Consider the following 26,908-nt stretch of genomic DNA (forward strand, 5'->3'; position numbering starts at 1 on the left):
ATACCATAGGGAGCAGTATCAGTCACAACTCGAATAATGCCCCTGTACAAAGGGCTATGTACTAACAGAGCGAGAGCGAGAGCGAGAGAGAGAGGCATGTGTGGGGTGTAAACCATGCATTGTGGGTTGGGCTGTAGTCCACTGTGACATCATCTGTTCTGCTTCAACCACTATGAAATAATCTGCTTTATTTTGCCCATCATAATACGAAAGCAACACAGCTCTGTGTCCAGTATGTGTAGAGGGATATCCATGTAGTAGTAGTTTTAAAACAATACATTTTGGACAGTAATGGATTCTAAGTTAATCTAACAAACAAACACAGATCTAGGATCAGATTTTCTGACCACTAACTCTAATCTCAACCACAAGAGAGATGTAAGAAAATCTGACCCTGGGTAACTTCTACCTACTGTGACCCACCTACTGTGAGGTACAGGCCTATGTGGTGGGAGAGGCTGTGTTAGTGTGGGATGTGACCGGTGAGCAGGTACTGAGATGATTGACAGCAAGGCTCCGGCCACCTCTCTCTTATTGACACTTTAATGTGGATGAGATCATCAAGCCATTCTCTATTGATCAGCAATCAGTCAGTCAGTGTGTGTGTGTGTGTGTGTGTGTGTGTGTGTGTGTGTGTGTGTGTGTGTGTTTGAATGCACCACACCAAGCAGAGAAGTGTGTGTTTGAGTGTGTTTACGTGAGAGAGAATCCCACTAAAGCATAGAGATGGTGTGTTAAATACAAAGACCCTGCAAGAGGGGGGGAGCGAGGAACGAGAGCCAGAGTGTGTGAGAGAAAGAGGAAAGAGCGAGAGGGGGGGATAATGTGAATAGCATCAGTGTGTGAAAGGAACAGGAGGAAGTTTATTATCTTTCACTTGCTTTGGTAATGTAAACATATGTTTCCCATGCCAATAAAGCCCTTTAAATTTGAATTTGATTGAGAGAAAGAGAGAGAGAGAGCAAAAGAGAGAGCAGGGTAAGATCGAGCAAGAGAGATAGAAAGAGAGATTGAAAGAAAATAAAATAGAGAGAGAAAAGAAGAGAGAGAGAGAGAGAGAGAGAGAGAGAGAGAGAGAGAGAGAGAGAGAGGAGAGGAAGCGGTAGACGCAGGGACCAGTCACACCATCATCAGTAGCAGCATCAGAGCCATCTGGAGGAGGGAGGAGGTTAGGACAGGACATTCTGTGCACCATACCAGCCAGCTCTCTGTCCCTCCCTGTCTCTCTATTTTTCTCTCTCTCTCTCTCTGACTATATATTTATCTCTCTCGCTTTCTTTCTATTTCTCTGTCTCTCTGTCTCTCTCTATCTCTCTATTTATCTGTCTGTCTCATTCCCTCTCTTATTCTCCCATTTTACTCTCTCTCAGCTTCTTGCTCATTCCGTTTCCCGTGTGATTTGAATAGTGCCAATAAAAGCTAGTTAAATAAATAAAAAAGATCTCTCCCACACACTCTCTCTCTCGCTCTCTCATTCTGTCTCTCTGTATTTCACTCTTTCCATGCTTCTCTCATTCTCTCTTGCTCCCCCCTCACTCTTCTCTCTCTCTCTCTCTCTCTCTCTCTCTCTCTCTCTCTCTCTCTCTCTCTCTCTCTCTCTCTCTCTCTCTCTCTCTCTCTCTCTCTCTCTCTCTCTCTCTCTCTCTCTCTGTCTCTGTCTCTGTCTCTCTCCATCCCTGGCAGCAAACCAGAGGGAGTGGGAACTGGCCAGAGCTACAGAGTGTTGGCGCCACAGGGGCCAGGGGCCTGGAGAACCCCAGCGGCCCAGCAGCTGGTCCCTATCCTGGGCCAGAGAGAGAGTGGGGGAGGGGTTGGATGGATGGGTGTATGGATCAAATGAGGCTATGGCCAGAACTTTAGAGTCTAGGGCCAGGGAAAACTCTGAGCCCGGACAGTTATAGCCAGTAATATATCTCTTCTGACCATGTGACTGGACCAGGAAAAATATACAGGAGTTTATATAAAAACATTACTTAGTGGCAAATTGTATAACCTATCTCTACTAAATCAAGCCTCTCTGAAATAAAAATGGATGGCTCTCCCTTCAGCAAAATATATTTTAACTAAACCACCCCTCCTTGAACGTTTGAAAAGAAACAAGTGATCCTCCCCTATACCCAAAATAATAATTAAAACAAAGTGGATAGCAGAGAACATGTCTACCGTTTACCCTCACGGACCAGAGACTTAGATATGCTGTTTTAGAAACGGTTCTTCATCCTGTAAGCATTACATGGCAATGCAGACATTTTGATAGCACAGGGCTGCGGCCCAGAAGGCTGTGGGTTTGCAAACCTCCGTAGACAAGAGTAGGGGTGGAAAGATCTCCTTTATAGTAAAAGCATTGCATTAATCTATCATCGTATTTGCAGGTCTGAGAAAAATAAGCCTTTTATAAACATTTCATGCAATTCTACATCATTTTACATGACTGGAGACATTAGCAGAATATTTTTGAATACCACACAAATTACCAAAATGACAGGCTAAGAATGGACAGAGAGATAGGGCTATGTGTTCATCTCATCATATTTCTCCAATGCCAAATCTGTGTGTCTTGTTTGCAACGAAACTGTCCCTGTTTGCAAATAAATAAATCGGAGACTTCATTATGAATCTGAGCATGGTACTTTCAAAAGTTAGGCCTACCTTTCCACCCCAGACAGAGCAGGCCTACAGACGCAGAAAACTGTAAGCTTTAACTGCTGGCTACTCTTCTTACATGGCTTAACCCAACGAGAGAAGGTCACAAGTGTTTCCCTAAAAGCTGGGTTTAAACATCTTCTATTTTCCAGAAAGTGAATAGCTCAATCAATTGATAGTGACAGAATTAGATTACTTCCCAAGCAAAGTCAATTTTTTGGCTCCTCGGCTATAGAAGGTTGTAGCTCAGCCAATGATTGTCATAGAAATTAAACAAATATATCCCCATATGCAATCAGAGTCACGCCTTTCCCAGGTTTTTTACAGCTTGTTTCTAGCATAAAGCATCGAGGACCAAAGCACTGTAATAGATTATATAATCGGATCCGTTTTATTTTCTTCAAAATCTTAAAGGGATACTTTGGGATTTTGGGAATATGGCCCTTTATCTACTTCCCCAGAATCAGATGAACTTGTGGATACCATTTTTATGTCTCTGCCTGCAGTTTGAAGAAAGTTACTAAATAGCGCTAGCGTTGGCTGGTGAAACTACCTTTAACTTCCTTCATACTGGACACAGATACATAAACATGGTATGCACGAGTTCATCTGACTCTGGGGAAGTAGATAATGGGCCATATTGCCAAAATCTTGAAGTATCCCTTTAAGCTAACAAGGTGTGGGCCTATGTTTTTTGCCATTTTCTTTAACAAAGGGTAGGCTTATTGCACACACATACACTCTCATACCCCCTCAATTCGAGTCTTGGTTTTAACTTCACTGACACGGAGGTAGGCTATTTAGATTGCATGTTGCAGCACCATGAGCTGTCCAATTGATTGTGCCGCGGATACTGCTTCATGTTTCAGCACCACAATGCATGTTACTAAATTCTGGCTTATCGCGAGGTCAATATCTCTGATAAATACACTAAACAAAAATATAAACGCAACATCTAAAGTGTTTTGTCCCATGTTTCATGAGCTGAAATAAAATATCCCCAAAATGTTCCATATGCACAAAAAGCTTATTTAGCTCAGATTTTGTGCACACATTTGTTTACATCCATGTTAGTGAGCATTTCTCCTTTGCCAAGATAATCCATCCACCTGACAGATGTGGCATATCAAGAAGCTGATTAAACAGCATGATCATTACACAGGTGAGCCTTATTGTCCCCAGCCTTGTGCTGGGGCCAATAAAATGCCACTCACAACACAATGTCACAGATGTCTCAAGTTTTGATGGTGCATGCAATTGGCATGCTGACTGCAGGAATGTCCACCAGAGCTGTTGCCAGAGAATTTAATGATAATTTCTCTACCATAAGCCGCCTCCAACGTCATTTTAGAGAATTTGGTAGTACGTCCAATCGGCCTCACAACCGTAGACCATATGTATGGCGTTGTTTGGGCGAGCGGTTTGCTGATGTCAACGTTGTGAACAGATTGCACCATGGTGGCGTGGTGTTATGGTATGGACAGGCATAAGCTACGGACAATGAACACAATTGCATTTTATCAATGGCAATTTGAATGCACAGAGATACCGTAACGAGATACTGAGGCCCATTGTCATACCATTCTTCCGCCGCCATCACCTCATGTTTCAGCATGATAATGCACGGCCCCATGTCACAAGGATCTGTACACAATTCCTGGAAGCTGAAAATGTCCCAGTTCTTTCATGGCCTGCATACTCAACAGACATGTCAGCCATTGAGCATGTTTGGGATGCTCTGGATCGACGTGTACGACAGCATGTTCCAGTTCCCGCCAATATCCAGCAACTTCACACAGCCATTGAAGAGGAGTGGGACAACATTTCCACAGGCCACAATCAACAGCCTGATCAACTCTATGCGAAGGAGATGTGTCGCGCTGCATGAGGAAAATGGTGGTCACACCAGATACTGACTGGTTTTCTGATCCACGCCCCTACTTCCTTTTCTAAAGTTTCTGTGACCAACAGATGCATATCTGTATTCCCAGTCATGGGAAATCCATAGATTAGGGCCTAATGAATTTAATTCAATTGACTGATTTCCTTATATGAACTGTAACTCAGTAAAATCTTTGAAATTGTTGCATGTTGCGTTTATATTTTTGTTCAGTATAATTCCATCATGGCCAAGAAACATATTGTTTGTATTAAAATCAATTATAGTAGTAGCGAGCTATCAAAGTTGACTTCCGGTCCTCCTTCTCACCCTCTCAAACTAAACTAGTCCGCACCCACGATATAGAATTTTTGGGGACTATAAATAAAATACAATTTCGGAAGAAGCCTTTGACTCTCTTCCTGAACTGCCAACGTAGAGCTACACAGCACAGCTATTGGTTAGGCAGCACAAAAAAAGGTTTTGATCAGCAAGATCATAGCAGCGCTCAAAATAAGGAAGTTAATTTTCATAGAATTATAACTTTGCTCTGTGCTTCTATAGCCTATCCCATTTGATTGAGACCACACTAAATAGCCTATAGGTGCACTTTACATTGCCGCCCAGTGGAGAATCAGAGATGAGGGGCAGCATCAGGCATACATCGATATATAGCCTAATAAGCAACTAATTCTAAAACACTGAGAAATATTGAACTTGCATCAATTACAAATTACATGACTCTCCCCTGGACTAGATTAAAGAAATACTAAACCCACCCCATGACTGAAATTGAAAAAGCATGACCCTCCCCCATTTCCCTCCTGGTCCCCATTCTGTAAATTTCGAACCATCCCTAATGACAAGCAAACCCTCTTTCCACTCTCTCTCTCTCTTCCAGCTCTCTCGTCTATCCCCCTCTCTCTTTTCTACCTCTCTCTCTCCCTCCTGCCTCTCTCTTCTTTCCCCCTCTCTCTTCTCTCCCCCACCCCCTCTCTCTCCCCCCATTCTCTTTCTCCCTCCCTCCCTCCCTCTCTCTGATCCATATACTGTATTTTGCCCATACCCATTGAGACATATAGATGTTGAGACAGTCCCACGCATCCAGGCCATTTATATAACCAGCTCATTCAACAGTAATGACACTACTGCTCAGTCCTCACAAACCTGGGACTAAAGTGTACCCTACATAGGGAGGGAACATCCCCATGCCCTTAGGAGTGTGCATTGATGCTACCAAAGAGTGGAATGAACTCTCACATATCCCGTTAGGTCTGCGTGTCCCTGTGTCCTAAACGGACTTCATTCCTGAAGAGAAGTCAGTGGAGACATCTTAGCACCAGAGTAGACATTACTTCCTATCTTCCCTAAGGAGGGAACATTAAGAGCCCTTAGAAGTGGACATGCGTTTCCACTGGGAAAGAGAGTCTAGGTGACAGATAGAGAGATGAAGACAGACAGAAAGAAAGATAGTTTAAGAAGAAAAGGCAGGAGGACGACGAGGAGGAAGAAGAAGAAGAAGAAGAAGAAGAAGAAGAAGAAGAAGAAGAAGAAGAAGAAGAAGAAGAAGAAGAAGAAGAAGAAGAAGAAGAGCAGACAAATGAATAGAAAGAAGGACAGAAAGAGGAGGGAGATGCTCCCATGTGGGACTGGGAACAGAAAACGCCCAGCAGCCTTGGGAATAATTGTGGAAAATAGGACATCTTACAGATGGAGGGTTGGAAGGATGGAGGGATGGGAACACCATAGGAATTCTATTGAAAGGAAAGTGGAACAGTGAAGTAATGTTAGCTTCAGGTAGGTAGAGCACTAACTCTTGAAGAACAGTGAAGTATAGAGGGTAATGTTAGCTTCAGGTAAGTAAAGCACTAACCCCTAAATCTTGGAGAGTGCTTATCGTGTACATTGTATTCCCGTGCATTAGACTGTGGAAAGTACAGTAAGTGCAATAGGAAGCCATAAACATGCAGGAATACACACACGTAAGAACACACACGCAAACACACACACATCAACTGGTCCTTACTCTTGCACACACACATGCAAACAGACACAGACACAGACACCCACACACACACTCCCTCTCTGGCAGGCACACACACACACACCCTGTCCATTGAGGTGAAACCAGATAAAGAGAAGGCATTGCATTTTTTTCTGCTTAGTATTCAATCCTGATCACTGCAGTGCACTATGCATGTTTGTCCTTGCAAATGTTCCTCTCCTCTCCTGCTCTCCCTCCCTCCTTCTTTCCCTCTGTCAGTCTCTCTTCTCTCTCTGTGCCCTCATATCACTCATTCTTTTACCATTTTCTCCCTCATTGTACCTCTCTCCCTCGCTCTCCTTCTCTATCTCACTTCCTCTCTCTCTCGCTCTCTCCCTCCCCCTCCACCTTGTTTATCTCCAACACTTTATCAACCACTCCACACACATATGTTCTGTAGTAAAGCACCCACACTGCATGGGAGAAAAGCATACTTGTCCTAGAGAATAAACACACACAGGCTCTGGGCACTGAGTCATTGCGTCTGTATTTGTACAGGAACAGTCAGCAGAGAGCGGAGCAGCCGCTATTCCACAAAGACACACTGGAATCTTCTCCATCATTAAATACAACACACACACGGGCCAACTGTGTCCAAACCGTCAGAGACAGGGCCACCCGGAGATTGACTGGGTTGGCTGGTAAATGTACCCTGGCTTCACAGACTTTGTGTGTGTGTGTGTGTGTGTGTGTGTGTGTGTGTGTGTGTGTGTGTGTGTGTGTGTGTGTGTGTCCCCTATCCTCCCGGCCGGCTCGGTCCTCCCCTCCAGCTCCGTGGCTTGATGACTCATTGCGAGCTCACAGAACAGAGCTCCGGGCAGCGGAGCGGAAATGGAAGAAAACTAAACTCCCTGCCGACCTGGCATCTTTTCACTCCCTCCTCGATACATTTTCTTCATCTGTTTCTGCTGCTAAGGCCACTTTCTACCACTCTAAATTCCAAGCATCTGCCTCTAACCCTAGGAAGCTCTTTGCCACATTTTCCTCCCTGCTGAATCCCCCCTCTCTCTCTGTGGATGACTTCGTCAACCACTTTGAAAAGAAGGTTGACGACATCCGATCCTCGTTTGTTAAGTCTAATGACACTGCTGGTCTTACTCACACTGCCCTACCCTATGCTTTGACTTCTTTCTCCCCTCTCTCTCCAGATAAAATCCTGCGACTTGTGACTGCAGGCCGCCCAACAACCTGCCCACTTGACCCCATCCCCTCCTCTCTTCTCCAGACCATCTCCGGTGACCTTCTCCCCTACCTCACCTCGCTGATCAACTCATCCTTGACCGCTGGCCATGTCCCTTCCGTCTTCAAGAGAGCGAGAGTTGCACCCCTTCTCAAAAAACCAACACTCGATCCCACTGATGTCAACAACTACAGACCAGTATCCCTTCTTTCGTTTCTTTCCAAAACTATTGAGCGTGCCGTCTTTAGCCAACTCTCTTGCCATCTCTCTCAGAATGACCTTCTTGATCCAAACCAGTCAGGTTTCAGGACTGGTCATTCAACTGAGACTGCTCTTCTCTGTGTCACGGAGGCTCTCCGCACTGCTAAAGCTAACTCTCTCTCCTCTGCTCTTGTCCTTCTAGACCTGTCTGCTGCCTTTGATACTGTGAACCATCAGATCCTCCTCTCCACCCTCTCCGAGCTGGGCATCTCCGGCGCGGCTCACTCCTGGATTGCGTCCTACCTGACCGGTCGCTCCTACCAAGTGGCGTGGCGAGAAGCTGTCTCCGCACCACGTGCTCTCACCACTGGTGTCCCCCAGGGCTCAGTTCTAGGCCCTCTCCTATTCTCCCTATACACCAAGTCACTTGGCTCTGTCATATCCTCACATGGCCTCTCCTATCATTGCTACGCTGACGATACACAACTAATCTTCTCCTTTCCCCCTTCTGATAACCAGGTGGCGAATCGCATCTCTGCATGTCTGGCAGACATATCAGTATGGATGACGGATCACCACCTCAAGCTGAACCCTGGCAAGACGGAGCTGCTCTTCCTCCCGGGGAAGGACTGCCAGTTCCATGATCTCGCCATCACGGTTGACAACTCCGTTGTGTCCTCCTCCCAGAGTGCGAAGAGTCTTGGCGTGACCCTGGACAACACCCTGTCGTTCTCCGCTAACATCAAGGCGGTGACCCGATCCTGCAGGTTCATGCTCTACAACATTCGGAGAGTACGACCCTGCCTTACACAGGAAGCGGCACAGGTCCTAATCCAGGCACTTGTCATCTCCCGTCTGGATTACTGCAACTCGCTGTTGGCTGGCCTCCCTGCCTGTGCCATTAAACCCCTACAACTCATCCAGAATGCCGCAGCCCGTCTGGTGTTCAACCTTCCCAAGTTCTCTCACGTCACCCCCCTCCTCCGCATACTCCACTGGCTTCCAGTTGAAGCTCGCATCCGTTACAAGTCCATGGTGCTTGCCTATGGAGCAGTGAGGGGAACGGCACCTCCGTACCTTCGGGCTCTGATCAGTCCCTACACCCAAACGAGGGCATTGCGTTCATCCACCTCTGGCCTGCTGGCTCCCTTCCTCTGCGGAAGCATAGTTCCCGCCTCAGCCCAGTCAAAACTGTTCGCTGCTCTGGCACCCCAATGGTGGAACAAGCTCCCTCACGACGCCAGGACAGCGGAGTCACTCACCACCTTCCGGAGACATTTGAAACCCCACCTCTTTAAGGAATACCTGGGATAGGATAAAGTAATCCTTCTACCCCCCCCCCCCCCAAAAAAAAAAATAAATAATAATAATTAAATAAATTATATATACAAAAAAAAAAAATGTGTACAGTGGTTATGCCACTGGCTATAGGGTGAATGCACCAATTTGTAAGTCGCTCTGGATAAGAGCGTCTGCTAAATGACGTAAATGTGCCCTTGAGCAAGGCACTTAACCCTAATTGCTCCTGTAAGTCGCTCTGGATAAGAGCGTCTGCTAAATGACTAAAATGTAAAATGTAAATGTGTGTGTGTGTGTGTGTGTGTGTGTGTGTGTGTGTGTGTGTGTGTGTGTGTGTGTGTGAGTGAGTGAGTGAGTGAGTGAGTGAGTGAGTGAGTGAGTGTGTGTGTGTGTGTGTGTGTGTGTGTGTGTGTGTGTGTGTGTGTGTGTGTGTGTGTGTCTGTGTGTGTGAGTGTGAGAGAGAGAGAGAGAGAGAGAGAGAGATTTGGTTAAAATGCGTGTGTGTGTGTGTGTGTGTGTGTGTGTGTGTGTGTGTGTGTGTGTGTGTGAGTGTGAGAGAGAGAGAGAGATTTGGTTAAAATGCAGAACTTTTCTATATGTCTCTTTACATCCCTCTTTGCAAATCTCTCTCTCTTCTTTCTCTCTCTCTACTTTGTTCTGTCCTGTCTTGTATTCCTGTCTGTCCATTCGCCTTTATTCTGCACATGTAGGCTGTTTCCCCCAGCAGTCCATTGCCTGAGGTGCTTTGATACTGCTAAGCCCAGGATCGTCCCTCCATTGCTGCTCTCTCCTTCATTCCTCTCTCAAATCCTCCCTCTTTCATTCCCAGGCAGCAACGGCCCCTCGCCACCTCCTCCTCCTCCTCTTCCTTCTTGCTCTGCCGCAACTCTCTCTCTCTCTTCCTCCTTCCCGCCAGCCTCTCTCCACTCTCATCCCCCTCTCTCTCTCATTCTCCCTCCCCTATACGGAGCTCTGCAGCATTACCGTCATCATAATTTCATGAGTCCCCTTCCTCTCACACACCTCTTCTCTGCAGTGCGCACGCGCACACACACACACACACACACACACACACACACACACACATATACATGCACACACACCAAATCTGTTTTTGTCTGGAAAGTGCCACGAGGGATTTCAAGATCGTGAACACACTGAGAGGGTTTACAGAAATCATCACGTTATCGACGTGGTGCACAGAGATTGACGGAGAGGTTTATTATGTGTGTGAAATATATTACTTGTCAATTCATTGCACCTTAGGCAATGTTCGATTCGACTAGGTGGGCCTCACACCTAAATGGCTTGGCTACAATAACTATTCTCTAACCCTGTGTCATTTCTCCACTGGCAATCCAAGTGCCATTCACTTATCTCCACTGGCTTTTTCAGCAGCACCTCACATAGTACACTTCCAGGAAATTACAGCTGCATTATAATGGTCATGATTTGTGTTTACAGTACAGAACAGATTACACAACAGTTTCCTCAAACTCAAGGTGCTTTACGTTGTATAGGGGAAACTGGGGTAATACTTTCCACCATTTTGTGGTAAATGGGAGGCAGTTGTGTTTGATACGGCCTATTGACGTTCATTGATACGTTCTAAAGATTAATGTTGTTTCTAATGTAGGCCTAAACATTGTTTTACTGAGTGTATCAATACACATATACAATTCAAGTGTCAAATCAATACAAAGTATTCTCGCCACATCATTGCTTTACCGCAGAAACCTGGTTAGCAGTTTTGATTGAACTGGGCCCTGTAGGTCTATGTGAAGAGGCTAATACAGGGCCGTAAGTAAGGAGAATTTGACGTCTGCCTGACAAATCCCACAAATCTCCAAAAGCGTCAAGTTTTCTCTCTCCGGAGGACGAGAATCAACCCATCATCCTATAACCAGGAGAAGAGGGGAAGAGGGGAAGACGAGAGTGGAGGATGGGAGAAAAAGGGAAGAGAGGAGAGCAAGAAGGGAGGGAATGAACGGAAGAGGGGGGAAATGGGGGAGACTGGATTGGAAGAGGGGATTGGAAGGGAAGTGGAGGAGGGGAGAGAAAGAGATAATTGGAAGAGGAGAAGGGAAGAGGGAAAGAGGGTGTTTAGGTGTTGGGGGTTTTTCGCCCCCAGTCCTGTGCCAAATTAGCAATTTGTGTTCCCTCAGGGCCAAGAGGAAAGGCACCTTCCCAACCCTAACCCTTGTTAGGAAAGGATTTCAGGCCAAGGGTCTAGCCTGTATGACTGGCTCGACCCTTGGCCTGAAATCCTTTCCTAACAACTACTTGTGGCTATGTTTTACGTTATACGTTATACCTCAACTGATCCCAGGCCTCTTTTAATAATTGTTGCTCTAACTGGTGCTGGTTAGCACTGAGATAAATAGAGGCACAGCTGTTAGAGGCATAAAGTGACCAGAGACAACCCACTGGGCACACACTGGTTGAATCAACGTTGTTTCAATGTAATTTGTCAACGTATTGTGATATCGGATTAACATGGAAAATACATTGGATTTGAAAAAAGTTTTTACATTTAGCAGACGCTCTTATCCAGAGCGAGTTACAGGAGCAATTAGGGGTAAGTGCCTTGCTCAAGGGGACATCGACAGATTTTTTTCACCTAGTCGGCTCGGGGATTAGAACCAGCGACCTTTCGGTTACTGGCACAACGCTCTTAACCACTAAACTACCTGCCGCCCCGCCAGTTATCAACCAGTACTGTTTTCATCTCGTTTCAACCAGCGTTGTAAACATTGAAATTAGGGTAAAACTTCAACCTGGTGTCCTTTGGGCAAATCAGATATTAATGTAGCCTACATAAACCCAACCTCACTCTGAATTTACTTTCACATACAGCTTGTGTAAGAAAAGTTAGAGGAGTTACTTTTAACTATTCAATGTTATTTAGGTAGTCTACGCAAATGAGTATGGAAGCTGATCAATGTCTAAATGTGTTGACATGATAGCTCAGCTGAATCAAACACAGTTTGTTTCCAAAGCTAAGCAGGGTACATAGAGGTAGGCATCTGGATGGTAGACTTGTTCTCACTGAAGTGCATTACCCCTCATGCACCAGTAGGTGTCACTGTTCAGGCAGGAATCGTTGACTGTGGCATCACATTTTATTTCAATATACCTCTATTTCGGTTGATGGCATGATACTTAAACAATGACGTTAATTCAAACACACCATTTTACTATCAACATTGAAACAAGATCAAATAACATATGTCTTATCAAAGATGAAATTCAACATCATTTCAACCACCCAATATATATTGAATATATTTCTATATGGAATTTTCAACGCAATTTCAACGTATACATAGTTCTAATGATTATGTTGAAATTAGATTGATGTAACAACCTGTTAGTCAGGTTAAGACAATGTATTTAAGTACAAGTTTTACCCTAATTTCAATGTTTACAACACTGGTTGAAATTAGATGAAAACAGTACTGGTTGATGACTTTTTTCAAATCCAATGTATTTTCCACGTTAATTCCACCTCACAATTCGTTGACAATTACGTTGAAACAACGTTGATTCATCCAGTGTGTGCCCAGTGGGAAGATCCATCTGCACTGCAGCACCCCGTGGCACTCTGCTCTCCTCTGTCTGTCCCCTATCAGGCTAATGGAGAGGTGGTGCTTTGCCAAACTAAACTCACGTGACACAAGTCACCTTGCCTGGCACTTGGCTCCCAGAGGCAAACTCCAAGTCTTTAGCTCAGTGGGCTAGCACAGCTATCATGACATTGACTCCAGGGCACACACAGGGCACGGTTCGAATACTTTCAGACTGCATCCTTCCTTTCAACTGTTTCTCAAGGTTATTACTGATGTGTATGATTGGATGACAGAAGGATGCATGTTTAAAGTATAAGAATGGGGCCAGTCACTCACTAACTGAAGGAAGGAAGAAAGGATGCATGTTTAGAGTTTTTGAACGGGGCCAGTCACTAACTTACTGAAGGAAGGATGGAAGGATGCATATTTAAAATATTTGAACAGGGCCAGTCCCTGACTAACTGAAGGAAGGATGGAATTATGCATGTTGCAGCGACCTATTGTGTTACAACATAAGGGTTGATACAAAATTAGATGATGCAGGGATTGACAGAGAGAGAAAGTGTGTGTATGTGTATGTGTGTGTGTGTGTGTGTGTGTGTGTGTGTGTGTGTGTGTGTGTGTGTGTGTGTGTGTGTGTGTGTGTGTGTGTGTGTGTGTGTGTGTGTGTGTGTGTGTGTGTGTGTGTGTGTGTGTGACAGAAAGGCTATAGGAGGTGGTCCCTGCTGCTACTCAATTCAGGAAGAGAATAAATACAAGTTATATGGTGCAGCACCATAGCACACTGTTGCCTGGACTCTATACAACATAATCTTGTTATGGGAAACACAGGGCCTGTAACCTATATGATTCATACCTCTAAACATAAACCTACATACAGTCCATGGTCTGCATTCTGCCTGTAAATAAATTACATTGATTGAATTTATTAGATCATTCAAAAACAGGCTACACATAAAGTCATGTCACCTGTTGGTAGATTACCTCTCACGCATGTTAAAAAAAACCTGTATAAATAATTAACAAAATAACTACGCTTTTTTTATCCGACTGAATTCAAAAGCCCCCTTGACTGGGCCCCATGTGCGAACACCGGCGCTGAAATCCTTCAGTTCCCCTGCCGTTTGTCGCATCTCTCCCAGCAGAGGGGCCCCGCTGCCACCGCAGTGGATGCAGTTCACACGAAACACTCGGCGCTGGTACAATCGACGAATACAAGGGCGAAAACGATGTGGCTGGGCTACACGCTGCAAACCAGCCAGCACTGTGTAAGGGAAGCCAAGTAACCGGCCGCTGAGGGCGGGCCACGGGTGGGCAGCACGCACATTGGTAAAATAAAAGAGAAATGGGAGAGAACCACGGGCGGTTATGATGCACACGGTGGCGGGTTGCTTCTGAAAAGCACTCGGCTGCATGGGAATGTGCAACGGAGGTGCAGTAACGTCCAGGGAAAACCACCGGAGGGAGGTGTGCGTGTCAGTATGGGGAAGAGGAGGAGAGATGCAGCCCATCTCCCCTTTTTCTTTCTATATTTAGAGGTAGAAGAGGAGAGAGGGAATGGGGGGGGTAGAATCACAAATAGGATCCAGCCAAACAGAAACCTTAGCAGAAAAACGGCAAGGTGGTGTAAACGGAGGGGAGTGCAACATTTGTATGCGCAGGGATATTTGAGACAGTTTTTTCACGCAATGTCAGCCACACTCCAAATAGGCTACTCTGTCACATGCGTTTCCCATTACATTTACTAAAGAACAACACAGAAATGCCAATCCGCAGCAGCAGCAGCAACATTTAAATCGGCCACAGACAGACCAATACGGCCTGGAAATGAAAGGTTTCCCAGTGGTCAATGCCTCCACAGAGAACCCACTACAAATACCGGTTGGTGATAAATAAAACTGCTGACGGGGAAAGGTGAGATCCCTGCCGGCTCGAGCATGAGCGTGGGTAAGTCTGTCAGAGTGCGCACGACACACTTTTGAAGTATACAGTACAAAGGAATCTAGTTCTAGTTCACACACGCGACGGTTTATTTTCGGCACCCGTGTCTCCTATTCACAGATTGTTTACAAACACCTGGGGAGAGAAAGAGACAACCGATAACTACACACCGAGACAAGGACGATTTAGCCCCATTTAAAAAGTGGAACACGCAACATCAAAGCCATCCAATACATTTTTGCTCTTGAGCTCTATGGCCATGTCACCAATGAGTTGATTCCTGGGTGAATAGTATTGTTCATGTGCCACGCAGTAGGCTAGCCTATTTCTACACTATGGATAGAAAGAAAATAAAGATTTCGCAAGCTATGCAGTTTCGGGGGAGTGCCCATTAACATTGGGAAAACTGATACCCCTAAACTTATAATAGGCTATACTGTTTATTTTAGGCCTATAGTCTGTTGGGGGTACTCGAGGACTGGAGTTGGGAAACACTGGTCTAGGCTACACAAAGTGATCCACGTGGTTTGAAAATAAACCTGGCTGAGTTGTTCCCTTGACGCTCAGTGACTTATCTTATGGAGCCAATGAGACCTGAGAGAGTTGAGTCAGTCAGTGAAGTTCAAACACTTTGGAGACCAGGGGTATGAACTGAATGATATAACTCAGTGACATAACGTGTCCTGGACAATCAACACATTGAGTAGGCCTAGGCTATCAGTGACACCAACTTGCCTGGTCGCATTGTTGTAACACAATAGGTCGCTGCAAAGTAAGATTGCAAGAGCAGACATTATACAGTCAGACACTTTAATGCACAAGAGTAGAAAGGAGAGTAAAGTAGTAAAAATGCCTAGGCGCTGTCCAGTGCTGAAACAGGCCTACAGTATGCCTCTGTCCGGTTCTATAATCGAGCTACAGAATGCCGTTGTCCGGTGCTGAAATAGGCCTACAGACTGCCGCTGTCTGGTGCTGAAATACAGAAGGTGTGGGTGGAGCTGTCCGGTTCTAGAGCAGGGATGGAAAAAGTCAGTCCGCAGAGGTTGGAGTTGTGCCAAACTTTCCCCCCATCCCTAGCAAACACAGCTGATTAAACTAATTGCATTCTAAACTGGAAATCATGATTCGTTGATTATTGGAGTCAGGTGTGTTAGCTGGGGCTGAAGTGTGACACCAACCAGGCCCCAGAGGACTGGAGTTGCCCCTGTTCTAGAGGCCTGCATTTCAGAGGACAGCTCTGCCTAGGCCTGCTAGTCTCCATCGTTTCTCGCCTCTACTACTTTACCTACTCACCTTTCTACCTGCTCATTTGGACTCAAATGACAGGCTCTACTCATATCGTTTGACCAAAACAGCCATAGCATTCCATGTAGCCTACATAATATACAGAACGGGATAAATCATGGACAATATGTCAGTTAAAAAAGCGAACCAATGTGAAACAATAAGCACTAATAACCTATAAGTACCATAGGCCTAGAAATGTGGCCACTTACATCTGGGGGAAGACTGTAGGCCTACTACTAAGGGCTTTGTGTGATAAATTGGGACTCGAATGAGTTGTATTTAATAGTTAGCCTATTACCTTAATTTAATGAAGTCCATTTAACACTTGCTCATCCATATGGGAGAACGAATAGGCTAACTGTTCACCTGCAGGATGTTGTTGGTGTTGTGTACTAATAGGTGCCTATAGGAAATATGGTGCCGGGGTCAAAGAACTACATACCGGTAGGTCTATAAGCAGATCAGCTGTATATTTGGCCTAGTCCTTAAAGAGAGTCATTTACATTCTTTTTTTTTGTGATGTCATTTATTCTTCCTCACGAGCGCTGGTCTATCTGAGAGGGGAACACAGCTATGACCGACCGACTGTGTCATCAGCCAAGAGGAGTGAGGAGGCGCGTGACATGGACAGAGCTGGATCACACAGAGGTTAAACTGATTTTTTCCTGACATGTCATCAAATATCACACGCTCCCTCTGATATCTAGGGAAACCTCTGTAGCAGCACATTCTCAAAAGCACAGTGTGTGTGTGTGTGTGTGTGTGTGTGTGTGTCGTAATTGTAACACGAGTGAAACTGGACCAGGGTCCTTCGTGAAGTTTACAAGGTGGACATTTCTCTCTAGAGGTGTGATATTGAGCGCCCGTCCGTCAGCACACACACACACACAGACACACAATATATGGCAGAATAATTAAAACTGACCAAACAGCGCAAGCGTAGTACACGAAAGGAGGTCAGAAATGACAAAAACATAACCTTTACCGGCATGATGTGAAAAAGGAGACTAGTCAGCCATTCTAGAGCTTGACAGGTAGTGCCACTAACAGCAGGCACTCGGCTATCGCCTACCCGCATTACACCCCTCCCCCCACTCAGTGTCTGTGTGTGTTGTTTGGAGGGAGGGAGGGGGTGTTTGGAAAGCCAGCGCAACTCGATGCGTAAAGTGGGGGCTTCGCTTTACAAAGAACACCATTTGGTGGAGACAGCCACGTGAATGGTGCAGACGGAGACATATGGATTAATCAATAAGCGGATACGCACATCCAAGCTTGCAAAGCAAAAAAAAATAGTTGTAGTGCTTTTATTCTCGATCGAAGTCTTAAAAAGGCTAGCACAAACAGCCCCCGATCTCTCCGCCTCCCCCTCTCCTCTTCTCTCTTTCCCTTTTTCTCTCCTTTTCCACCGCTGCTTCGTGTGCTGCGCTGCAGCAGAAATCGGCGCGCAGTCAGCTAGTATCCGCACCGCAGTGCTACGCTATAGCACAACGAGAGAGAGAGTAGGAGAGAGGGAGAGGGGGGCTGGGAGGGTGGGAGTGGGCTAGAAGGTGATAATAAGCAACCAGTGCACACCCCTGCATCCGTGATAATAAAACAAGTCGTTTGTCATATATGATAAAGAGTTGAGGGATACACTGTCAGCACCGCAGAGCGATGACGACATTCACCCACCGTGCGAAGAATAAACCACCACCAACTGAGATGCTGTTTCTCACTATCAGGGAGGACTCAGTTGTCAATTATGTAGCCTAATCGATGCTGTGTTATAGTCCTTTTTTCCTCTCCGTGCAACACCATATTCCATTATTTCATAATATATTAAAGACGTTTTTATCCAAAGCGATTTACAGTCATGTGCGCACACATTTTACGCATGGGTGGCGCCGGGATTTAAAACCCCAATCCTGGCGTTGCACGCGCCATGCTCTACCAACTGAGCCGTACAGGACCCCAGCATGTATTATGTTACAAACAGGTCAGGGGTCTCAATTATCAATCAATTTGCATGTGCAACAAATTATTGGGATTTATCAAACATATACGCATACAGACATATAAATCAGAGCCACACTATATTTGTGCGTTCATGGTCTAAGGCACTGTGCATCGCAGTGCTAGCTGTGCCACTAGAGATCCTGGTTCGAATCCAGGCTCTGTCGTAGCCGGCCGCGACCGGGAGACCCATGGGGCGGCGCACAATTGGCCCAGCGTCGTCCAGGGTAGGGGAGGGAATGGCCGGCAGGGATGTTAGTAGAGCACGGCGTTTGCAACGCCAGGGTTGTGGGTTCGATTCCCACGGGGGGCCAGTATGAAAAAAATATAATGTATGCACTCACTAACTGTAAGTCGCTCTGGATAAGAGCGTCTGCTAAATGACTAAAATGTAAATGTAAAAACAAGCGCTACAACCCCAGCTGGAAAGCGCCCTTCATTCACCTTTTATGGTAACAAAAACGCCCTCATTTGCTGTGTGATTAGGAGATGTTGGAACTGGGCCATGATAGTTTCTAAAGCCAATGGCAATTTATGTAGGGTTGTGGGCAGAATGTTTTAATCTTTTGCAGTGACTTTTTCAAACAAAAAACGCATGCCGCCTATAGCAAGTGCCAAACACTGGTTGCGCATTCTGCAAGATTGATTGTCTATTGAACAATTTAAAAGTAAATGCTGCCTACAGCCCACACAAAATAAGAATTGTTGTTCAATATTTAGTTTATCAATATATGATAAATACATGCTATAGGCTCTGAGATTAAACAGGTTATTATGTCGAGCTCCTATCGCACAATATCACTGTAGCCTACTAATACTGTCATAGGCTCCCAGACTATTTACTAATAGCGATGGATAAATAGTAGATTAATATTTGTTGTGTAGCGGGAATAAATCCAGTCATGTCAGAAAGAGAGAAATATGCCCTGCAACATGATTATGATTTAGGCTTATATAATACAAGTAAAATAAATATATTAGGCGACATGCTGCTAGCGATCTTATCAACAGCAAATGCATCTGTTTAGGAACCTGGCAGGCAAGGTCACTTGTGCCCTCACTAACTTATAGGCCAGCAAACTATGCCATTCAGCTAGATTTCACTCCACTTAAAACCAAGGATTCACCATGCTTTCATTCTTCAGTCATTAATTCCCGGCTCTGTTAACATCTCTGTTACAAAGGAAGCCTGCAAGAGACAGCAACACAAGCATCTACAACATCCAGTCACTGAATGATGGCAGGAGGACCAAGTGGGTGGTTTATCTGAGATATTTAGGGCTATGAACGGTTTTTAATGTTTTCCCCCCTGCATGCAGTCTCTTCATACAGGCCAAACCAGGGACCAGGCATGCAGGCGCAGCCCAGTCAATACACTGTCTTGATGTGTCCAGTTGACAGAAAATACTCTTAACACACAATAATCTGGGACACGGCACAGCTTTGTCTCAGTAAATGGATATGGATCTTTAGAGACAACTAAGCATGAGGAGGGGCGAGAGAGAGAAGGAGAGAACAGGACTATTGTGGTAGCGACCCTGCTATAGTTACATTTAGTACAGCCTCTACCGAGTGGATTCATCATATTGGCACAGGTGTCACGTCCCACTTGGGATAACCCCCTTTATTCTCTTCACAATGTCTTGCAATATGATGTTCAAAATGTGACCATCCCAAACAACACAAGCTCATCTGTGATTGGTTTACTTCTGTTTTGTTATAAACAGCGGTGGGGAAAGCACTTGATTTTCATATTTTCATTGAGTAAAAGTAAAGATACCTTAATAGAAAATGATTCAAGTAAATGTGAAAGTAATCCAGTAAAATACTACTTGAGTAAAAGTCTAAAAGTATCTGGTTTTAAATGTACTTAAGTACAGTGGTGGAAAGAGTACTCAATTGTCATACTTGAGTAAAAGTAAAAAGCACAAGTAAATGCTATACATCACATTCCTTACATTAATAAGCAAACCAGATGGCACGATTTTCTTATTTTTTATTTACGGACAGCCAGGGGCACACTCCAACACTCAGACATCATTTACAAATGCAGTATTTGTGTTTAGTTAGTCCACCAGATCAGAGGCAGTAGGGATGACAATGTGTTATATTGATGGGTGTGTGAATTTGACCATATTGCTGATCTGCCTGAGCATTCGAAATGTAACAAGTACTTTGGATGTCAGGGAAAATGTATGGGAGTAAAAATATACATTTTTTCTTTAGGAATGTAATGGGAGTAAAAGTAAAAGTTGTCAAAAATATAAATAGTAAAGTACAGATACCCCCCAAAAGACTACTTAAGTATTACTTCAAAGTATGTTTACTTAGTTACTTTAAACCACTGGTTATAGAGCAAGAAACCTTACCCCTGTTTTTTACTATGTTACTAATCAACCACGCAGTGCAAAGCAAAAGTCCATTCAGAAGCATCAGCTTGTTTTGGATCAGCCCACAGTAGGCCTATAGCATTGTAGCCTACAGGACAGGACCATGCAAGCTCAATCATGGAGTGGTTATTTCAGCTTACCAGCCATTTTCTCCATGCACATCACACTGTAAACTCCCTCATCTGTGAAAGTAGTAGTACTAGCCCCAATGATGTACATACTTCTATGAGTAGCCCCCGATAGTTGTTTAGATGATAGAGCAGAGGGGTACTGAGCAGCAATAGGTCTATCCAGTGTTTTCCCTCTCCTGGCTTCAATGACAAAACCAAACTAATTTTAAGTGATTATAAAAGTAATTTGACATTAGGCTACTTACATCAATTGCATTTATTAATTTCATTCAAAGCATTCGAAAATTCAGCTGAAATAACTTAACTTTATAGTCTGAGGGGATAAACGCCAAATGTGGAAAATTCAACGCCCAAACCAGGAGGGTTATTTTGGCAACACTACCTGCTGAGTAAGCCTGGGAAGAGACCTAGCTGTAATTTCTCTCTGGGGTAGGGTGACATTGGCCCTATACACTGATCTAAGGTTAGATTTGCATTCCCTCCTCCTATTGGGTTAGGTTAGCATTGGAGGAGAGTAAACTGATCCTAGATCTGCTTCTGAGGGCAACTTCTATACCTGGAGCTGTCACACTGGCCATGTCCCAAATGGCATCCTATTCCCTATAGTGCACTACTTTTGACCAAACAAATATGACTCTGGTCAAAAGCAGTGCACTATTATAGGGAATAATGTGCCTTTTAGGACGTAGACTTTGATTATGAGGCCGTTGCGCCCTCTAACACAAACCCCCAGGAAACAAAAGCCTGCAGTATTGTGTTCCCATGAAGACAGCATCCTTGGAGGTCAGGTAGAGGGCCACAACATCAGGTGAGTTAATCTCATAGAGTTAGACTTAGAAGAACAGATACACAGCTCTAAAAACCCACCACATTGCATAGATAGAATGTCCATTCTACCAAGGACATGTGTTTAGAAGGACAAGGAGTTTTAGCCGCCCGCAGGACGACTTTTGATATAAATTACTCCTGTTGTGTGCCAGTGAATATTCTAGTGTCACTCCATGTACGAAGATCTCAGGCTTAAACTGAAGCAATCAGCCCTATACAGACCATTGATGATTATCCCATTTTTAATCAAGAGCGGAATTCCTTAGTTGCCTTCTCTTGACACCTTACCTTACACCTTAAATAGGTCTTTGTGTTCTCTATAGAACGCCTTGGTTCTACTAATTATATTTCTATGTCAAACCTTTACCTGTGATAGCCTACTGTAGCCTGGGCCAGAATACAGCATAGCATATACAGTGAGGGAAAAAGGTATTTGATCCCCTGCTGATTTTGTACGTTTGCCCACTGACAAAGAAATGATCAGTCTATAATTTTAATGGTAGGTTTATATGAACAGTGAGAGACAGAATCCATAAAAACGCATGTCAAAAATGTTATAAATTGATTTGCATTTTAATGAGGGAAATAAGTATTTGACCCCCTCTCAATCAGAAGGATTTCTGGCTCCCATGTGTCTTTTATACAGGTAACGAGCTGAGATTAGGAGCACACTCTTAAAGGGAGTGCTCCTAATCTCAGTTTGTTACCTGTATAAAAGACACCTGTCCACAGAAGCAATCAATCAATCAGATTCCAAACTCTCCACCATGGCCAAGATTAAAGAGCTCTCCAAGGATGTCAGGGACAAGATTGTAGACCTACACAAGGCTGGAATGGGCTACAAGACCGCCAAGCAGCTTGGTGAGAAGGTGACAACAGTTGGTGAGCTTATTCGCAAATGGAAGAAACACAAAATAACTGTAAATCTCCCTCGGCCTGGGGCTCCATGCAAGATCTCACCTTGTGGAGTTGCAATGATCATGAGAATGGTGAGGAATCAGCCCAGAACTACACGGGAGGATCTTGTCAATGATCTCAAGGCAGCTGGGACCATAGTCACCAAGAAAACAATTGGTAACACACTACGCCGTGAAGGACTGAAATCCTGCAGCGCCCGCAAGGTCCCCCTGCTCAAGAAAGCACATATACAGGGCCGTCTGAAGTTTGCCAATGAACATCTGAATGATTCAGAGGAGAACTGGGTGAAAGTGTTGTGGTCAGATGAGACCAAAATGGAGCTCTTTGGCATCAACTCAACTCGCCGTGTTTGGAGGAGGAGGAATGCTGCCTATGACCCCAAGAACATCATCCCCACCGTCAAACATGGAGGTGGAAACATAATGCTTTGGGGGTGTTTTTCTGCTAAGGGGACAGGACAACTTCACCGCATCAAAGGGACGATGGACGGGGCCATGTACCGTCAAATCTTGGGTGAGAACCTCCTTCCCTTAGCCAGGGCATTCAAAATGGGTCGCAATTTATAACATTTCTGTCTCTCACTGTTCAAATAAACCTACCATTAAAATTATAGACTGAGCATGTCTTTGTCAGTGGGCAAACGTACAAAATCAGCAGGGGATCAAATACTTTTTTCCCTCACTGTATCCTGTTGCCAGGGTACCACATGCATTCACTGTCACCCGCGTGAAGGTGTTAATTTGTGTTTGGGTGCAGGTGTCCACAAGTGAGCCGTTGTAACAGGTAAGGTTACAGGCCTGGCCTGGCCTGCATATCCTCAAAAGTCAACACATTTCAGCCAACAGTTCCTGGTTATGAATGCTCTCTCATCTCCGCAGATGCGTAGTCCTAACTGAATACTCATACAGAAGTGTCTTTGTTCATTTGTCACAGGTGCAGGCCTGTTGATGTCCCTTACATAAAAAGGCCACCACACTGAAGATAATGGGCTATTTGGTTTGTCATGTTGAAGAGATTAATGTTTATAGAAGGGGAATAACCAACCGCTGGGGCTTCATATCTACAGGGCCACATGTGACATAGGCCTACTGTATGTCACCCACATGGCTGACTAGGCCTACACTGTAAAGGGGTTACTGTGAATTTGTTAGTAGCTTACAGGCAGCTCAGTGGCAAGTAAAATTCTGTATTTCATATTACAGTACGCAGTATCAAAGCAAGTACTGCGTAATGACACACAGTACAATACCGTAAAATTGACTGTTTATACTTTTAAAAAGGTAATGCTACCGTAATCTGAGTGAATAAATGAATGAATGAATTAAATTAGTTTAGGAGTTTGTATTTCACAGTATTTTACTGTAATTCCAAGGGATTGGTGCAAGCAGTTTGGCTGCTAGGTAAAGTGTTTACAAACATTACAGCATATTAATGAATATTTTGTGTCTTATATCACTTGCACTTCTAGAGGCCTTAACAAAGGCTTCCAAACTGGCAGCGACTACAGGGCAAAACAGACCAAAAGGACATGGCAAAATGCTTAACCATTAAGGTTTAAGACTTGCTGCCACCCCCCTATACATTTTAAGTTGATGGGGCACTATAACTACATACAAGTGAAATCGGTACAGCATTCTCACTCACGGGTGCAACAAATATAGCCTAAACAAATATTAGAATTACAGTACCGTTCGAAATACAGCAATTTTTTCCCGCTCACAACAATTTCCCACAATGACCATAATTTACAGTATGCTGCAGTAAAACATTTCAAAGTATTTTACTGTTGATAATACACACAATTACTGTATCATTTACAGTTTTCCATTAGTGTATGTCACCACAAGCAAAGTGAGATAGGCAATTGATAGGCAACTGTAAAAAAAATTGGTCAGTCAACATATAGAGGCAAGCAAAGCATTCATTCAAAATGTTGGTTGGAAACAAAACCCTAAACTAACTAAACCTGAAATAACCCTTCACTTGTATAAATTGAGACTGTGGGAGACGAGATGGAGACGTTGATTGGCGGGAAGGACAGGTGCAATGGTAACAGGTAGGTTGGTGACAGGTAGGTTGGTCAAATAGCAGGAGACCATGGTCAAAGGTTTAGGTCTAGATTAGAATGAAAAGTGGTGAGTTAATTAAGAATTTCTGTGGAGGGCACAAACATGGCAAAGGTTCCATTCATTAACGATTCATTTCTTTAGGTTTTAACCTTATTTGAGTTAGATAAGTGGACACTAGACAAGTTTACAAAACTAGCTGCTTAAAATGCGCCAAAATCACTGCCAGGGTGCGCAAAACGCGGGTAGCCTATAGACTGGAGAGGGAAGCAGCATGAGAAGGCTTGTTAAAACCAAAAGGTTATTGGTGTGAAGAGATAAATGGAGAGGAGGTAAAGAGAGGGTTGAAAGTGGGATGGAGAGAGTGAAAGGCAAGGAGACAGAGAGAGATGCGCAACTGGGGAGTGGACAGTGTGGAAGACAAGAGTGAGCGAGGAGAGATATTGTGCTAATCGAGATTGAATGATGCGCTCGATGACAACGACGAAGTCGGGCGCTAGAGGTCCACAAAGAAAGACAGTTTAATCAAGCGTGGGAAAGCTTGTGTGTGGGTGGGTGGGTGGGTGGGGGGTGCAGTACGCTCGAGACGCAGTGGTAACGGGGAAATAATGCGTAAAAATGGAGAAGGAGAGAGGGACGAGGAGAGAAGCGTATAGGGATAGAGGACCGACCAAGTGACTGCGTGAGAGGGAACGAGGTACATGGGAGAGGGTCTCCCCACACAACTTTAATAGCGTGCTGTGGTGCTAAATTAAATCATTTAGAAAATTAGAGAAAATAACACACCATAGGCCACAACAGTCCATTTCCAATCGGCAACATCATTTGTAGGCACACCAGCACTAGTCTGAGTTTGCTGCTTTTTGGAAATCCCTAACCGATGTTTATGACAGTCACTGTTTTTCCAACTAATTTTCCTTGACTATCAAAGCGAACATCACCATCATTCTGACAAGAACACAATTCCAACACACCCTCCCTCATCATCGTATTAACTTTGGACATAGCAGCCAACTTTCATAGACTGCAGTCTGTACACATGACGTCCATTATAAAATACGTCAGGGATATTCAATACATAGACTAAATAAGCAGTAGGCTATGCGTGATCTCCCTCTTCTAAATCCAGTTTAACATTCCAGTGCACCAGCAATAGACTTTTGTGGGACGGCAACATTTTTTCAAGAGGAAATGTCACAACGAGAGAGCGCGCGCAATACAAGCATCGCAACAGCATGTAACCTATGTATCGTGTTGGAGGGAGGACTCACCTTGGCATTCTTGGAAGAATACGGATCCTCAAAAAGATTCCAGAAATAGGGTTGCCACACACTCCACCAACTCCTCTTGCGCCCGTCTTCATGCAGGCACAGCCTCTTGAGCTCTCCGTCCGCAGTCAGCTCCAGGTCGTCTTCCGGCTCCTCTGGCTCCGGCTGCTCGAAGCTGTCCAGCGCCTCTTCGGCATCCCTGTGTTGACGGTAGTTCATCCAGCAGCACGCCTCCACGTCCGTCTCGTCGATGCCCCAGAAGGCGAGTTCTTCCTCGAACAGTGGGCCGCACACATCGTTGGGACAGTGAAGCTTGCCTGTGCGGTAGTAGTTGAGGATGAATGTGAATGTGCCGGGGTGGCGGTCGAAGAAGAACTCGTCGATTTTGGGGTCGTAGTCGAAGTTGCTAAACGCGTCCGGATCGGTAAGCCAAGATAAGCGGGTACCGGGCAACGTCTTGAGGGTGCTGCGGTAAGTCTCGTGTCGCACCCCACCGCAGTTTATTACGATTTTCTCGCTGTCTGACTGACAAGTCATGTCTGCACTGTAACATGCTTTGTTGGGCGACTTGTTCCCACCCTTGCGTCCTTTGAAAGAGGAGACACACACCGAACTGAGCATAGGGTGAAAGGGAGAGGAAGGGAGATAGAACACAAGGGGGAGGGGGGAAGGAGGAGTCTGTGGAGAGGGAAAGAGAGAGGGGTAGAATATTTAGTGGAAAAGGATGGAGTATGGTTTAGATTTTTTAACATGAGGGCAAAATCTACAGATCAGGGTCAAATCTTTGAAATATAAATAGACCACAGCTTATCATGTGTGCACTGACTGCATCATACATATATACACCTAAACCTACAGGCTAGTTAGAGAAACCATTCACCCAATAGTGACTGAAACCACAGCTAATTAACAGGCTAATTCACCAGTTCTATAGGCTAGTCAACAACAGCATATGAACCTGAGACAGATGAGGGGAGGTTAGGAGGTGAGGCAGGGAGGTGTTTCCTTTTCAATAGAGGTGCAGGTGCAGGTTACTATGGCGACAGCAGGTGACCATACACTGATGAGATGGAGCATGACATAAGGGGCACTGCATGAGAAAGCTTGTGTTATCATTAGTGCGTGGTCCGTAGTGGACACGTGAGGAATAGTGAAGAAACACACACATGTGCACACACACATACACACGTACACACAGACACACCGGTAGGGCAATGTTGAATTGGAGAGAGGTAACGTTTTAATGTGATATTACATAACTAATGGGTCCCT

At 44.7% G+C, this 26,908-nt stretch overlaps 1 protein-coding gene across 5 annotated transcripts in view; it reads right to left on the reverse strand.

Moving 5' to 3' along the window:
• The window catches only part of LOC121569776 (potassium voltage-gated channel subfamily C member 1-like), an 85,117-nt gene extending 58,860 nt beyond the window's left edge, over window positions 1-26,257 (reverse strand). For all 5 annotated transcript variants that reach the window (XM_045221320.1, XM_045221319.1, XM_045221317.1 and 2 more), the window contains exon 1: window positions 25,640-26,257. In XM_045221320.1, the coding sequence (XP_045077255.1) occupies window positions 25,640-26,257 (618 nt within the window). The remainder of the gene's footprint in view (window positions 1-25,639) is intronic.
• Window positions 26,258-26,908: the final 651 nt, after the last annotated feature.

Source organism: Coregonus clupeaformis, chromosome 7 (assembly GCF_020615455.1).
Source record: "Coregonus clupeaformis isolate EN_2021a chromosome 7, ASM2061545v1, whole genome shotgun sequence".
NCBI classification, from domain to species: domain Eukaryota; kingdom Metazoa; phylum Chordata; class Actinopteri; order Salmoniformes; family Salmonidae; genus Coregonus; species Coregonus clupeaformis.